At 36.5% G+C, this 17,011-nt stretch overlaps 1 protein-coding gene across 1 annotated transcript in view; it reads right to left on the reverse strand.

Annotated features, from left to right (window-relative positions):
• Window positions 1-11,714, reverse strand: part of bcl11bb (BCL11 transcription factor B b) — a 40,460-nt gene extending 28,746 nt beyond the window's left edge. Inside the window, exons 1-2 of the mRNA XM_082148467.1 lie at window positions 11,068-11,714; window positions 2,204-2,554 (exon numbers count right to left, since the gene is read on the reverse strand). Of these exons, the coding sequence (XP_082004593.1) occupies window positions 2,204-2,554; window positions 11,068-11,131 (415 nt within the window). The 5' untranslated portion in view covers window positions 11,132-11,714. The remainder of the gene's footprint in view (window positions 1-2,203; window positions 2,555-11,067) is intronic.
• Window positions 11,715-17,011: the final 5,297 nt, after the last annotated feature.

The following is a 17,011-nucleotide window of genomic DNA, read 5'->3' on the forward strand; positions in this document are numbered from 1 at the left end:
TCATGCAAGGGGTGTTAATCCCTCTTGAAGGCCCGAGTCAAAAGAAAAGGACCTTTTGAGAGAAGCGATCCAGTCAGAACCGGTGAACAGTATGTGTGTGTTCATATATATCTTTGTGTGTTTGTGTTGTAATAAGCAGAAGTAAAGGCCCGGGTATTCTTCATTTTCCGTGTCCACTCCGTCTCGCGCACAGTTTTCAAGGTATACTTGCAAGGTATATATGCGCAGTACAATTGCTTTTTTTATACCCTACCAGATGTCAGAGGGCAGCACTGAGTCGTGTCATTTACAGGGCATTCGCTCGGACGGATAGAAGAAGAAGAATAGTTGTGTACCTGCCATTGTGCGCAAAGTTTAGAACAAGAGCCAAAACAAAAACGATGGAGAAGGGTATACTGCTTTGTTTACTGTTTAGTATCGCTATTTACGAACTCTTCTTCGACTACTGAACAGTACATCAGAACTGTGCGTATCGCCAACTAGCGGACTCTTCTGTCTCAACATTCACTGTGAGTATGCGCTGTTGTACGCACACCATACGCGTGTCACAAAAAAGAATGTGCTAGGAAGTCCGCGGACTGTAAAAAGTGTTCAGTTCACTTGCTTAAAATTGGTTTGTAAACCCGTTGCCTTAAAATTATTAAGTAAATAAACTTCATGCTTATTCGAAAAAATTAAGCAATGTGGAATTGTCAAGTTCACATAACTTAATTTTTTCAATTAAGCATGACGTTTATTTACTTAATAATTATAAGGCAACGGGTTTCCTAAATTTTTTTAAGTTAAGTCACCTGATCACTTTTTCCAATGACGAACATTACATCACATGGACAGTGTGTGGACCGCTTAAGCATTTAAAACTACTTAAATAAAGTCACCCCAAATAATTACATTTTGTCATCATTTACTCAAAAAGTACCATTTTAAAACCATGTCCCAATGTTATAATTATTATTATTCCAAAAGGGAATGCAAGGCTGAATATCTGAGGTACTCTTTTTCATACAACCAAAATGGATGGTGATTTATACTTGTGAAGCTAAGCAGCTTTTTGTGTCTAAAAAGCAGCATAAAAGTACTCTTTTGGAATTATTTCGTAAAGACAGCATGAAACAGAAGTTGTGATATCCTCTTTTCTATCCTATTATGAAGTAATAGGCTTCTCGAACAAGAAAAAATGTTGGGCGAGACTTGATTTTGTCCATGGGGAATTGATTTGTGGTTTGCTATTGGTGGATCTCATGTGAGTGACAGGTTGCCCCACCCTCGAGCCAGTAAACACATCATCAGAGAAGAGAAGTCGTTGCAAGAGGAAGAGGAAGTTACTTTGCTTAAAGATTACGAGGGCATGTGAATCAAATAAAAATAATGATGTGTGCGGATAAATCATTTTATAATAAATATTGCAATATTCTCTACAAAACAAGAATCGTCAAATTTGATTTCATGGTGATTTAAGTCATACAATAGCTTTGTGTGAATAGCTCACAAATCTCAAATGAGATCATTTGTATGATTGGTTGTTTTCAATTTAAGAATGGCACCTTTAACCCATCAACATCATCTGACACTAGTGTCATTGTTCAAAACTCAGCCATCTCTGTGTTTCACGGAGGAAAGAAAATAGTACAGGGTTGAAATGACATGACGAGTCATTTGGTGTAAAATATTCCAAATATAATATTTATTATAAAATATGTAAAATAAGTGAGGTTCTAATTAGAATCGAATGGGTTTTAATATTGATACTGTAATGTAGTAACCATCTAATAAAAGTTTAATTGTCTGTTAAATGTTAAAAGAATGGTAACCTAAATAATCTAAATTAATTGATTGTATTCAAATAAAAAAATTGTTTTAACATGACTGAATTAATCTAAATATATTAGGTTACACCAATAAAACTCAATTTAAGGGTACGGTCAGGTAGAAATAGCTCTTTAACTTAACAATGGCAGGTTACCACTTTTTAAAGCGTATCAAAAATATATTTTTTTGTTACTATGTACTGTAAAATCGGAAGAACCCTTAACAGGTTCTTGACCAGAAAATACTTTTTTGTTGGTTCTTTAAGAGTGTTACCCATTTCAAGAATATAACTAAGAGTCTTTGTGTGTTTGTAAGTTCACAGACTTCTCTCTCCTGCCAAGCTTCAGACTATTAAACCTTCCCCTCCTCCAGCTCTCAGTGTTAAAACACCTACCTGTTGGGACGCCCTCCTGCTTGGGGCAGATTCCTCTGGCGGGCGTCAGTCGTTTCACCTCCTCCTCCTCTGCTGGCGTGACCTGGATCCCAACCTCCACGGGCCCAGACCTCCGGCACACTTCCACCCGCGGGGGTCTGGGGGACGGGGAGCCGCCGGAGTCGGTCGGTTTGTCGAAACAGACGCTGGGTCCAGGACACAGTCTCCTCTTGTGCTCGATAAACACTAGAATATCTCCCAGGGGGAAGTTGGTTTGACATTGACCGCAGGTCAGCAGGTCACTCTCTCCGGCTCCGCCCACAGAGCCGTCCGATGGGCACTGGTCCACCCCTGCGTCATGATCTGGCCCAGCTGAGGCGTGAAACACAGTGGGGGAAATATCAATCAGTGCACAGAGCATAATAATAATGACTGGCCTGTAATAATACATTTTGAGATGTAACAGATCAATCTGGTAGTTGCAAATACTGTAAATGTAGATATAAAAGTCTTTCAATGTGTTTCTGCCTGTTTGAATCAATTTGAATATTGTTTTCATTGGCTATTTCTCTTTTTTTTTATATATTTTCCAATCCATTTAATTTATCATTGATAAAATCCATAAGGGTCTAAGTTAATGTTTTGGTCATCTGAACCTTATAGGATTTAAATTAAGTTTCAACCTTAAGTCAATACCAAATTATAAATAAAGGAAATAATCAAAGCTGTTTCTGTAACTATCAACGTCACAAAATGCACCACTGAAGCTATATATTTGTCTATATATAATACAGTAGTCAACATTTGAAGTGGATCAAAACCTTTCATCAAAGTTATCCATGAATTTTGAACAATACCCGTTCTCGTCTTAGGACAACTTTGATGAACTTTTTTGATCCACTTCAAATGTTGACTACTGTATATATATATATATATATATATATATATATATATATATATATATATATATATATATAGCGATTCACCAAAGACAGCTGTCATTTGTGATTTGCAAGATTTGCTGCTAGCGACAAGTGTGACTTACTACAGCAGTGTGAACAACATTCCATGTTTGGCAAGTGCAGGTGAAGATTATTTGATTTCCAAAAGATGTCAGAAGTTCCCCAACGGTAACCACATTCAAGTCCGGACTGAAAACATCTGTTTGCATTCTCAAATTAACCACTGTGCTGAAATTTTTACTGATCCTGAGTTGAATCTTCAAACAGTTATTTTGCCTGTCAAGCTCCAAAAAAGACCAAAAACAGCTAAAAAAAAAAATATATATATATATATTTATCATCATACATATCAAGCACTATATTGCAGGTCTTCAGAAATCATTTCATAGCTTTTGTGGGGAACTTATAACAGTTATTTAGGATGTTCACTGAAATTCATGTTCTCTACTTCAGCTGTAATGTAAACCATATTTGATAGAAGAAAAGACTTTCAGTGAATTGCAACTTAAATTGCTGTCTTGTTTGTCACAAAAAGCTATCATATGAATTCAGAAGACCGAATTGACTACTTTTATGCCACTTTTTTCGTCATTTATGAGGCTTGACAGTGAATTGTCATTTTATGGAAAAGAGCTCCTTGAAGATTCTTCAAAAATACTCCTTTTGATTTCTATGGAGAGAAAAAAACGCATCCATTTGCAATGACATGAGAGTGAAAAGGTAATGACAAATTATAATTTTATATGTCTTTTATATCTTTCTTTATAGTTCTTTTTTCTTTATTACGACTGTGTAAAGCATTTTGAATTAACATTGTGTTCTATATAAAATGTGGAATATTATAAATAATTGCCTTGCCTTCACTAGGCTGACTTTAAAATAGTAGGTTTAACTAATTAAAGGACCTGTCAGGTTTCTAAATGACAAATTGCTATTGGTGTGTCTGTGATTTTTGCTCTTCAGTTATTGTGAGTTGCAAATTTGTTGCTTTATTTTTGTCTGGCTATCAAACTGGTCCAGACATGATTAACTTGCCTGTCGGGGAATTGCATGTACCATAGACTCAGTAGACGACAAATTAGTTATTTTAAACGACTTCATGGACCAAAATGTTCCACACACATTTGCAAGCTATCCTCACAAATCACTGTGAGTGTCAAAAAAGAGCAACGGACAGAATCTGTTAATAAAAAAATGATCTCAAGCTACTGTAAAAAATTACATGATCAATAAGTAATGACGTGTTTTTCTTTACATTGCTTTAACTCATCAAAATAAGTGATCCGATTTTCAACGTTATACAATATTCAAATAATTTTTAAGTCAGTTTAATGTAATTTAAGTTGACACAACTTAAACATCCAAGTTGACAGGCAGCAACCTTTTTTTATAGTAGCACTAGTATCAAGGAAAACGGACTCTCAAATATTTACAACGTCAATATTTACAATCTCAAAACTGTCTCAAGCATTTCTTTGTGGAACTGATATGTCGATATGGTCCTCTGTGTCTGATACTGTCCGCAAAAAAGCGAAATTCACAGATCACACAGCATACACGAACACCTGTGAGTTGCACAGTAAGATTAGTGGAGGTGTGTGTGTGTGTGTGTGTGTGTGTGTGTGTGTGTGTGTGTGTGTGTGTGTGTGTGTGTGTGTGTGTGTGGCAAGTAGTACAGTCGCAGTCTTGCAGTGGTATCTGTGTTTCCGGTCTACTTTTTCTGCACGCTGGACGGATGTTGGAGAGGTGCACATGCACCATACAGGTATATCGCAGCAGACAAAACTAGTGCTCGCAAAAGCCGCAAAACAGCCTCAAAATACGCTCTCAGGCACGGGTCGCCTCACATCGCAGGTGCACCTTGGGAACAGTGGTTAAGGAGCCTCACAAACAGCCGTTTTCGTGTGTGAAAACCAGCCTCATCTTTGTCATTTCGCACCCTCTCGAAATTCCCTGTTTGGCATCTCGACGCCCAAATTATTATCGATGACGAAACAGTCGACTATTTGCTGCGAAATGGATCTGACTCAACACACAAAACCACAATGAGATACAAAACAGATTCACAAAGAGAAAGAAAAAACAGCAGCAGTATGAGATCCGATAGCAAATCAACTCCAGTCTCTGCCTGAGAGACAAACACAAATCCTGGGAAGAGCGACAGTAACTTGACTCCTGTAGAATTTTTTTGGACTCAGCACAGTGACCCACAATCCCTTGGGGCATTTAGTGACAAATTGATATTTGGAGTTCTTTTAAAACAGTATATCTTGATCTGTATTCAGTTTAGAACATCTGACATCATACAGTTCAAGGTTTCCCATGGGGTTTGTGAGTGGATGAAAAGCTAATAATTAAATTGAATGTAAAAAAAATGGGGCTCCACAATTAATTGAAATAAAACATTAACACTTTATTTTAAAGTGTCCTTGTTTGTTACACAATACAACTATAAATTATGCAGAACTACATGCAACTAACCCTAAACTAAACCTATTCCTAACATTATAGGGTTACATTTTATTTTAAGCTGTCCTTGTTACACTGTAATTATACATTTAAGTACAGAGTAATATTAATTAACTACATGTACTTACTATATGGTTAGGGTTTGGGTTGGTTTAGTTTAGTTGCGTGTAATTATGCATAATTTATAGTTATTATTAGTAACCACATGTAACATATGTAACAATGACACTAAAATAAAGTGTTACCTTGCTTTGAAACAATCAATGTATAAAGCGCTATAGAAATAAAGGAGACTTGATTTGACTTGAAATATACTTTTAGTTATAGTTTTCATACGAGATGAAATGTCATAACACTTTCAAACTCACAACAAAACAATTGCAATGTGATTTTTGGCATGCAGCCAAAGAATTTATATAAAGAATTTAAAAATGAAAACAAACGAAATAAAACACTGACAACTAAAAAAGCTGAAATATTTGATCTGTTTATTTGCACCTGTTAAAAAACGTATTGTCGGTTTAACTTAAAAAACTAAGTTGCCTTAAAATTTTGAGTTCATTGAAATACATTTTTTTGAGTTAATACAATGAAGGAGATTGGTTTAATGAAAACAAACTAAAAATATTATGTTATCTGAACCACATTAATTATCTAAGTTAATTTGACAAAAGATAAAAAGTTAGTGATAACAAATCATGAAAATCAACATCAGAGGACCGTGAACATATGATTGTGTCGTTAAATTATTAAGTTATTATTACCTTAAGTAAATATTTTACATCTAAGAGGTTCAGCTGAGAGGAAGCTTTAGGAACCCCTGATATAGTTGACTGAAGTCAGTTTCGGCAGCATGTGATATCTAAACAGATATAAACCGACATCACACACACCGGGCCGCTGCCACACACTCGGCTCTCGAGAGCGGAGCAGTGGAGGAACGCCAAGGAGGAGAACACAAACATCGTGGACTTGGAATGAGTCCAATGCCACGGAACTGAGCGCTGGGAGGGAGCCGTCCCGAACAGGCCAGACGAAAGCAGCGGACTCGACAGGAGAAGGGGGTTGTGGGAGCCACAGGTGTACAGCAGATGATGATGTATGTGGTGTGATATTTCAATCAGACGCCGAAACATACACCTTTCAAGGCTGTTATTATCAATTACATACATCATCAGCTTAGGGTTTCTATTAATAATAATAATAATACTGTAAATTTACAGATATTTGCTCACTGATCAGGAGAATAAAAAGGTCCATAGATAATATGCAATCTAATTCAAATTAGGAAAATTAGGAAATAAACAGTCCATTTTAAAACAAAGAAACATGATATATAATTACTGAGATTGATTTAAGATTCTTCACTAAGGCAATGATCAAAAAAGCTCATTTGTGACACTGACCATGCAAACTCTTTTGGAGAAATAGTCAGATTTGATTTGCACTGAAGTGTAAGACGATCACTGAAACATTCTCGAATAATACTGGAAAAAATCAGGTTTTGCACAAATGGAGCAGCTTATGCAGCTAAAGTGCTTCTGTTCTTAAAGCCAAGGTGGGGCATACAAAATGGATTTTCAGAAATGCATCTATTGTTTTTAATCAACATTTCACTGAAACTGGAATACGATAATATACAAATAATAATAAACAAATGCAGTGGTCTCAGACTTTTGAACCCCACTTAAAATATGTACAAGAAGAGGAAACCAGTACGTATACATAACACTAAGAATACAAAGTGTGTAATGAAACAATCTATATAAAAAATGTGAATAACCCTCAGGAAGAAAAAAAAAAGACTAGTTATCCTGTTAAAAAGCATTTTAATAACACTGTAGTAATTAGAGTAATTTGTGTTGGAAGCAAAGATAAACGTTTATGAACTACTCATTAAAAAAAAATCCATACTCATCAACAATTTGCCTAATTATGAATAATTCTATATAATGAATAATTTGAGGTCAAATCTGATGATGATGGTTATGGCCCTGGATTAAAGTAATAATAAATAAAAATAAACACACATGTAGCGGACGACAAACATCACAGAGCGCATTCAGCACAATTCACAGATTGTGAGTGCTATATATTTGAGGATCTGTTAACGTCTTCAGCATGTGTGAAAAGACTTTGCCTAATTGTGATTTCTGAGCTCACAGGTGCAAGTAAAAAAAAAAAAAAAAATCCATATGCAGACGTGCTTATCTTCATTTAAGGCCTATACACTCTCAACTGCTTCTGGACGTGTGCCAAACAAATGCGCACAATTCTGAAATGCACGTGTGTCTGACTGAAGTCTCCCATAAAGCTCTATATTTGAAAGCAGAACCACAAACATTGTTTTAAAAAGTTAGTGTAGGCGAGGACGTGAAATGTTTAGGAGCACAGCGTCTATGTTACTGATCCCCAGGGTGAAGTCTATACAGCAATAAACTGAATTAATTACCTTTAGCGTAAGATAAGAGATTTATACTGAGCCTGTTGTGGGAATGATACACTTGGGAGAAGAGATAGCAATTTAGGGTATTAACCATTATAAATACAGTTATCATGGTTCCTGAAGGCAGTAATCAGATTCTCAAGGAAAACACACACACACACACGATCACTTTCCCTCTCGTAAGGACTTACAGCACCCCCTATCAGCTTCAACCGTGCACACTTACACTCCACTGAAGCTGTGCAAAACAGCAAATACGACACTCGTGAAATAAACCGAACAGAGACTCGCCTATAATATTTGCCAAGTCAGGTCAGACGAGTCCGATCAGCGGGTAACCGCACGTCCATCAAACAGCTCTCGGCTCACACGGTCTGTGAAGGAAGTTCTCTCCAAGGCTGTGCTGACACACACAAAGAGGCTGGAGAGTGCTATAAAATCACTCCTAAAAAAAAGTCAGCCAGCTGTAAAAGGCTGATGTGACCCTTTCCACTCTCAGAAATCAAAGGCACAGAGGTCCAGTGGTTCACGGTGACCAGCGGCCACTAAAAGATCACGGAAAACGTCATGTGAACATTCAAAGCAAGAGTCGTTTTAGCATTTTAAAAGCCAGTGAGGGCCCTAATGGACGGCCCCCACCCACAACCGATCCACCAAAAAAAAAAAAGCAGAGATGTAATGAATCATACATGTTCACATAATTCACATGCTTCTTATGAAGAAAAACTAATGAGTTTCAACTGAGGCTGCCGTTGCGGAAATCTAAATACGAGCGCTTTCGTCTCGAAGACTTCCTCAAGAGCCCGTATTTTGCATCTACGAGAGCCCTGCCATTTTAGGTCGCGGCTCGAGACGTCTTTTTCTAATGCGCACACCTGCGGGCGGAGAGTGCACCCCGCGTTTATTTCAAGACGGGAAGTATGTGGATATTCCTGTTTCCTTGAGTGTGATCTATAGGTCCTGTCGCTCTCTCTATTGTGCAACCTCCAGCTAACCGACATGTTTTTGTGCCAAGAGCATTGACATAGCCAAATGAGGGCACTTTTGGGTTTTCCCCTGCGGACAGACACCCCTGAAAGAGCGTGAGGATCTTGCCCCGTGAAGGCTGGGGTGGAGGGTGGCGTGCAAACCTGAGCCGAGTCCACTTTAAAAAAGTGTCGGTTTACGCTCTGTACACATGCGATGGAGTGTATAGAGCGCACAATGTAAACTGCGCATTTGCCAAGCGACACACACTACTGCCAGACTAATGATGTTTGTATTTGAGACACAGTATAATTATTCTGCTCAACACATTTGCACACTGAAACATACACTGGACAGGTTAGTAAGCACTATGTACACGACGTTTTCATGTTTGTTGTTAATCAAAAAAACTGGAAAGAAACCAGAAACAATAACTATGGGGGGGGTGGCAAACTATCTGCTTAAATAAACCGCATCAGGTGAAATGAACTGGCTGACTAGCAGTGGTTTTGAATTTAAAGGCCACCGGCTCTCTATAAGCCCACCCACTCCTTTTACACATTTTTCTCATCTCCTGTCTTCACTTTTTCTGAAAACGCCAACATCATAAACAGTGTCAAATTTGACGTGTAAAGACCATCTACTCACGACTGAATCAGATATTTTCAGGAAGGCACGCCTTTGCGTTGTACACACATTCTCAGTGAAACCAGAAATGACTAAATATATAACAAGGCAAAAAGCACTGAGCATAAAAATGTCAAGTTAGATAAATAAATAAAAAAGATTTAAAAAATACAATAATTTGTAATATGAATTATTTGTTAAATGCATCTTGAGGTCAGTCAATAAAATGTTTTACTGGAGTACGTGATAATTCATTTCAATGACATGCAAAGTATTATTAATAAAAAGTAAAAAATAAACTTCCTGGTCTTTTATTGTTTGTGGCTACAATCAGTGTTGGAAATGCTTATGAACATTTTGTGGAGATTATATCACTGAGCTTTTATAAAGTAGACAGATTAGGTTGCATTGTGTAATTCTGAATAGTTTACACTTCAGATAATTTATGCTTCTTTTTTATTGTGCAAAATAAAAAAGCTTTTAGGTGAATAAAAAAAACTGAGCAAAAGAAAACTTAAATAAGGGTTTAGAGCACTTGACGCGTTTACATAAAGTTTTACAAGAAATAGTGTGTAAAGCATCTTAGATAAAAGGCTAAATTAAGGACGAACGATGAATGATCAACATCCATGCATCTGATCCCTGATATTGTAAAACAGAGATTATAATAAAAATACACAACAAATTATAAACGTATAAGCACTTTGTTTTTAGATGTAAATGAACGGCAGGCTATTTAGCAAAGTTTTGGCCTTTTAAATGAACAGCATAAAAATAAACTTGACAAGCCATGTGTGTGTGTGTGTGTGTGTGTGTGTGTGTGTGTGTGTGTGTGTGTGTGTGTGTGTGTGTGTGCAGAGGTGGGACAGAGCAGATGAGCGTGGGGGTCTCTCGGTATTTTGGGTGACTGTAAGCTATGAATTATATTTAGCACTTGGAAATTTTTCAAATCATTTATTCACAGTAAATGTGAATCATCCACAGTATCATCATAGTGACTGACTGACATAAACAATAAAAACTAACAGGCCCCAAACTGTTATAGCTTATCGATAAATAAACTTGTAATAATAGTATAGTGCACATAGTTACATTTGGCAAAAAATAGTACTTATATGGTTTATGAGCTGATCATCATAAACGTGTAACACTAGCAGTGCTACATAATATTTTTTTTTTTTAAAAGCTAATCGCGTTTACTTACAGATATCAGTCTGACTAACAGATAATGATTGTTGTTTTTGTTAGATACACCTTCTGCGCTTGCGAAAGAAAGAAAGAAAGAAAGAAAGAAAGAAAGAAAGAAAGAAAGAAAGAAAGAAAGAAAGAAAGAAAGAAAGAAAGAAAGAAAGAAAGTAAGTTTTGATGAAGTATGTAGGAGACAGTGTGTGTGACAGTGTGTGTAGGCTACTCACTCGGTCGGTTCTCCCTCTGTGTGAGGGACAGATGCTGTGGGTTTCCTTGCTTCCGTCGGGACATCGCCCCGCATTCACAGCAGCATCTCACGGACACTCGGACTAATGCTCCCGAAGCTCTCCAAACTTTCCTCCACTGTCCAGGTATTGTCCCCACTGCGTTCGCGGGTCGTTATCAACGGCTCAAACGAACACTTGTCCTCTCAGAACAGAATAAATTGGTCTCGGCTGTTGTGAAGCGGTAACTAAGTGCCACTTAACCTGAGACAGCGATGTGAGGAAATCACTCCGACGACAACCTCTGACGACATCGATTCCGAGTCTTTAAATGCAGGTATTCTTTCTTTTAAAAAGTCGTAAAACAGTTTGTTGTCCGGTTATAATGGAAATCCAAGATCCGTGGACGGCGGGCTCGCCAGGTGAGCGCAGTCTTTGGCACAGTCCTCCATGTGCGCTTTGGCATCAGAGAGCAGAATGGCTCAACCTCTGAAGACAACACCTCCTCTCCAGATCAATCAGGACCCGAGCAATCACGTCTCAGGGAGGACCCAGCGCCCGCGTGTGTGTGTGTGTGTGTGTGTGTGTGTGTGTGTGTGTGGCAGGGGTTGCCTCTGAAGAATGGAATGGGATTCAAGTTCAAGTACGGGCGTGATGTGACGCGTGGCGCTGGGGGCGACTAGTGGCGGCAGTCTGGGTACAGAGGGGTCTTCATGCCCACCAGTAACGAAAACTACAAAACTTTCAGGAAAAACGGCAACTTTGGCTGCTACAAATTCACCGACATTACGATGACAAAGTTTTAGACACTATGGGATGACATGTTGGTGCTCGTTTGTTTCAATTCAAAACCGTATATGCCAATGTTTCATTAAATAAAATAAGGTAACACTTTATTTTACAGTGTCCTTGTTACATATCTTACATGTACTTACCATAGTAATAACATGCATAATTACATGCAACTAGGCTACTGTAACCCTAAACCAAATCCTTATCCTACCCTAACCCTATAGTAAGTGTACAGTTGCTTAATACTCAGTACTTAAATATATAATTACATTGTAACAATGACACCTTAAAATAAAGTGTAACCTAAAATTATATTCCAGCATAGCCTGCTTAAACAACTAAAATCTGATTTGTACCATAAATAGTTTACTGATGAATATTACAATATTTACAGAAGAGTACATGCTGAATTAAAGGTTCAAAGAGTTACAAACACTAAACACCAGGGTAACACACACTGTAAAAAAAAAAGAAAAAAAAAGAAGTTGCTGCCTTAATTTTTTTAAGTACCTTGGGTATTTAGGTAATTTCAACTTAAATTACATCAAACTGACTTAAAAATGAATTGAATCTTGTAAAACTGAATAACTTGAAAATTGCTTTACTTATTTTAATGAGTTAAAGCAATGTAAAAATATGTTGTCATAACTTTTTGATCATGATTTTTTTTTTTTACAGCGTATGACGCTTAGTAACATAATGCAATAAACACCAGTGTACTACATAAAACTCTCCAATGTAGCTTATATAACTGATGATGAATATAATAGCATAAAAGTGATGCGTCACGCAGAGACTCCTGCACGTCATTTTTACAGATTTACACTGTAAATTATGAGGTGAAATAAATGTAACGTTTTAATTTTAGAACATGCATTGTTTCGTCATCAAAAAAAAAAAGATTTTTGCTGTAAATATTTATGAAAATTCATAGCTAAAACTTTTTATATGTATAGGGTAACATAACAATTTTTACTGTAGCGTTTCCCTTTTTTTTTTTTCGTTATAACACTGTAAAAACAAATAGCTGCATACAAATTTTTTTTGATAACAATCAACTTGACTGTATAAGACATTTAAACTTAAATTACATTAAACTGACTTAAAAAATAGTTGAATCTTGTATAACTTAAAAAAGTTGAAAATTGCTGAACTTGTTTTGATGAGTTAATGTAATGTAAAAACATATGTTGTCATGACTTATTTTTACAGTGAATAATATTTACACATTTCTGTAACTTGGTATTAGCCATCAGCCATCACTGTTAGTGTAAAACAAATTAACAAAAGTTTGAAAGCTTTTTACAATGTTGTGGGGAGATCCTGTATTTATAATTGCAACTTTACTGAAATAAAAGCAATGTGGCGAAACAATAGAAACTGGTGTTGTATTTGACTACAAAAGTACAAAAAGTACAAACGTTTTTTTTTTTTTTTTAACCGTAATATCCTTTGCTGTCTTTTGCATACACCTATCTGTAGCCTATACATTGCAGATCCCATTTGTGGTAGGCTATTTATGGTAGAAAATCTGGAGTGCTATAGGCCCCCAGCACGTGTTTGTCCTGTTTCAGTTAAGCCAATAGCGCCACCTAATGGTCTACAGTGGACCTGAAGAATGTGCAAGAGACGGGTTAGGACAGGTTTCACGACACCTGCTCCAGATCTGCACATATACGGGGAAAATATGCCTAAAAACAATACAGGGGCTAGTTGTCACATGGGCTATATTAGTTTGTCTCATTTACTATAAGTTTTTGAATTAAAAGTCCAATCACATAAATGTGTGTTAGTCTAAAAAATGTAGGGAATCTTTGACTTAAGACGTGAATTATAACAACAATTTTAGGTATGTGCCTATAAACTTAAAACCTTAAAACTATCTTAAAAATAGATGTGAAGCACAATTAACAGGCATCTTGAAGTCTTCTTCCCATCACTTAAAGCAGATGAACAATGATAAATGGCATATCGCTTCACACTGAAGAAATAACTCATAGAATGTACAGAGCCCAGAGCAAAGTCTGATTCATCAATAAAACATGATGTTTTGGTTACCGTTTTTTGCCTCTGGGAGAGGAACACTATTATACGACGCCGACACATGCAACAGACTGGAGGACAAAAAAACTAAACATTTATGCTGTTATTTTGGCCATGTCGTTGATTTGCCTATATGTACTTAATTACTTTATTATAGGGCCTACTTTATTGCTGATCGATATTGTAGATATTCAGTAAAAAATCTTGAGTTGACCAAATTATGACAAACCCGTAAAACACTTGAAATAGATGAGTGGCTAATAGATAATCTTTATGCTAAGAATAATATTTTTTTTATTAAATAAAAATGGGGGGCATGCAGTGCAATGTTAGGTCAATATAAATTTAAACATAATGTACAAAAATAAACATTAAAATTATATAAATATATATATATATATATATATATATATATATATATATATATATATATATATATATATATATATATATATGATTTTGTTTTCCACATTAAAACAAGTGAAATGTTTCAAATATTATGACTAATGAAACCCTTTTTGCAGAAATCCCTGAGATTGAACCATGCAGTGTGTCATTTATACACAAGTAGGCTCTAATTAAAGTCAATAAATTTAATAACAATTTTATTGAACAAATTTATTTGTTTAAGTTATATGCCTTATTGTAAACTCTGCTTATAGCTGAGAGAATATTGTTTTAAATCTGGAAGCTCCATCAATAATGGCAAGCAAAATGTTGATGATCTTCTAGATTATTGGTCTTGAAATAGTTTGGGACAGTGAACAGAAGATCTGATTTCACGGTCAATTGCGCCCTCTAGTGGATTCATCTGCACAGTTTCATCTTCTCTCTCTCTCTCTCTCTCTCTCTCTCTCTCTCTCTCTCTCTCTCTCTCTCTCTCTCTCTCTCTCTCTCTCTCTCTCTCTCTCTCTCTCTCTCTCTCTCTCTCTCTCTCTCTCTCTCTCTCTCTCTCTCTCACACACACACACACACACACACACACAGTCTTTGTGGGAACTAATGATTTGTATACTGCACAAACTGTATATTTTATCCCCTTACACTAATCCGACCCCTAAACCTACACATCACACAAAACGTTCTGCATTTTTACATAAAAAAAAGAAAAAAAGAAAAAAATTAAGTTCAGGTTAAAGTCCCCACCGGGATAGAAAAACCTGTATACACACACACACACACACACACACACACACACACACACACACACACACACACACACACACACACACACACACTTTTTGTGTGTGTTTTATGAGGTAATGTTTATGCTAATGATTTTTTTCATAAACATAATAATCCCCTAACTCTAACTCTACCCCTAAATATAACCTTTACAGAAAAAAACAAAAAACATGTATGATTTAGAATGATTTATACATAAATTGTTTTACTCATGATACCAAAACTTTAAAAAGACGCTCACCATCCGCTTTCTCATTTTAGGAAAAAGGCTTTAGTGGTCGATGTGTAATACTGTGCAATACTGTTTTGATAAGCCTGCAGTGTATTTCTCTTTAAAACTGCAGTGAATCAGAGGCAGTCTCAAGAACAGTTTGAAATCGCTGGTGTTTCTGACGTCACAAGCTACTTTGTAACCAATCAGATCAACGTGCCGGCGGGCTTTAGCATATCATTAATTGCGAAGCAGGGGAGTCTCGACAGATGCCAGGTTATCCAGGTATATTTTTCTGTTGATATGAAAAATCGAGTAGATTTAGCAATATAGCGGGTGTATGATGTTTATTACGATGTTGTGATGAACTATGTCTTTCTCCACTGATGTTCTGAGTTGTTCAAAGCGTTTCTGATGATTGTTAGAAGAGATGGCGAACAGGAACATGGTTTGTGTAACATTAGCAACACATTATTTTTTGATAACATAGTCAAGCTAAAGGCTAATCACATTAGCCTAATTACCGTTATGTGTCCAGCGTTGTAAAGAGCCATACCATTGTGCAGTGTTTACCTCAGTAAGTTGGCCAAGTGGATCTGAGTGGAGGCGGGGCTAATCTGCATATTCATGGTTACGCGTATATTAAATGAAGCAAGGGTGTAGAGTTACATCCAAGCTATTTTATGACATGAATACTTTTTTCAAAGGAAAAAAAAAACATTTAAATGTGATACAATTATTAACTAAAGGGGGACTTGCAGTTGCACTGATTTCCATATGGAAAAAAATAGCAGTGAGTATTACTTTTAAAGTCCACGTGAACCGGAAGTTGCAAACGACTTTTCTCCAGTGCTGTGACGTATTTCCCAGTGAAAAGGAATATTGAACAGAGGGCAGGGTTTTACTCTAGCGCTCCTCCTCTCCATCTCTCGCTCATTACAGACTAACGATTTGAGGGGAGTGGTTAAGCGTTTCCCAACCCAAGTCCTCAAACCTACGTCATCAGGGAAGGTCCTCCAATGCAGAGGGGAGGGGCATTTTCAGATTTGGATTAAAGATTACGAAGCCCAAAATTTTTTGGGGGTGTTTTAACTTGCACGGATTAATTGTTCACCACAAGACTAGTAATATGCGCTAACAAACTTTTTTTTTTTCTTTTTTTTTTATGATAAGACTAAATACATGTTTTCTTTTCTTGCCTCAAGAGAGAATGGAGTAGCTGCACTGACTGTTGATGGGAGAGGTATAAACCCAGAGGCCTGTTGCATGAAGCCGGTTTCAGTTGCTACTCAGGTAAAACTGGACCAGTCAGCTGTGAGTAAAGTGACATGTATCTGATGCAATAAAACCACTCCTCCTGTATCTCTCACTCCAAATTAAAGCAGTTTATAGTAAAAGAATATTTAGAGACAAAATTGCCCATCTTTTGCGGCTAACTATTTAATACATTTAGGCTACATTATATGAATTATAATTATTTGAATTCACATAGTATATTCATATAGTTATTATACAAATTAACAGTTTATTTTAATCTTTGCATTTAAATTAATATAAATATATTCAATAAATACAAGCTTATGTGTTTTCTTTTGAGCTCTCTGTGAACCTGGATAAATTATTTAAATTGAAGTGATTCACTTGCATTGATATAGTCTGATCTTTTCAAGCTTTCACTGCAGCATCAGTTTATCCCTGCCTTGTAAATGCATTTAA

The sequence above is a fragment of the Leuciscus leuciscus genome, assembly GCF_965113295.1.
Source record: "Leuciscus leuciscus genome assembly, chromosome: 19".
In the NCBI taxonomy this organism is placed as follows: Eukaryota; Metazoa; Chordata; class Actinopteri; order Cypriniformes; family Leuciscidae; genus Leuciscus; species Leuciscus leuciscus.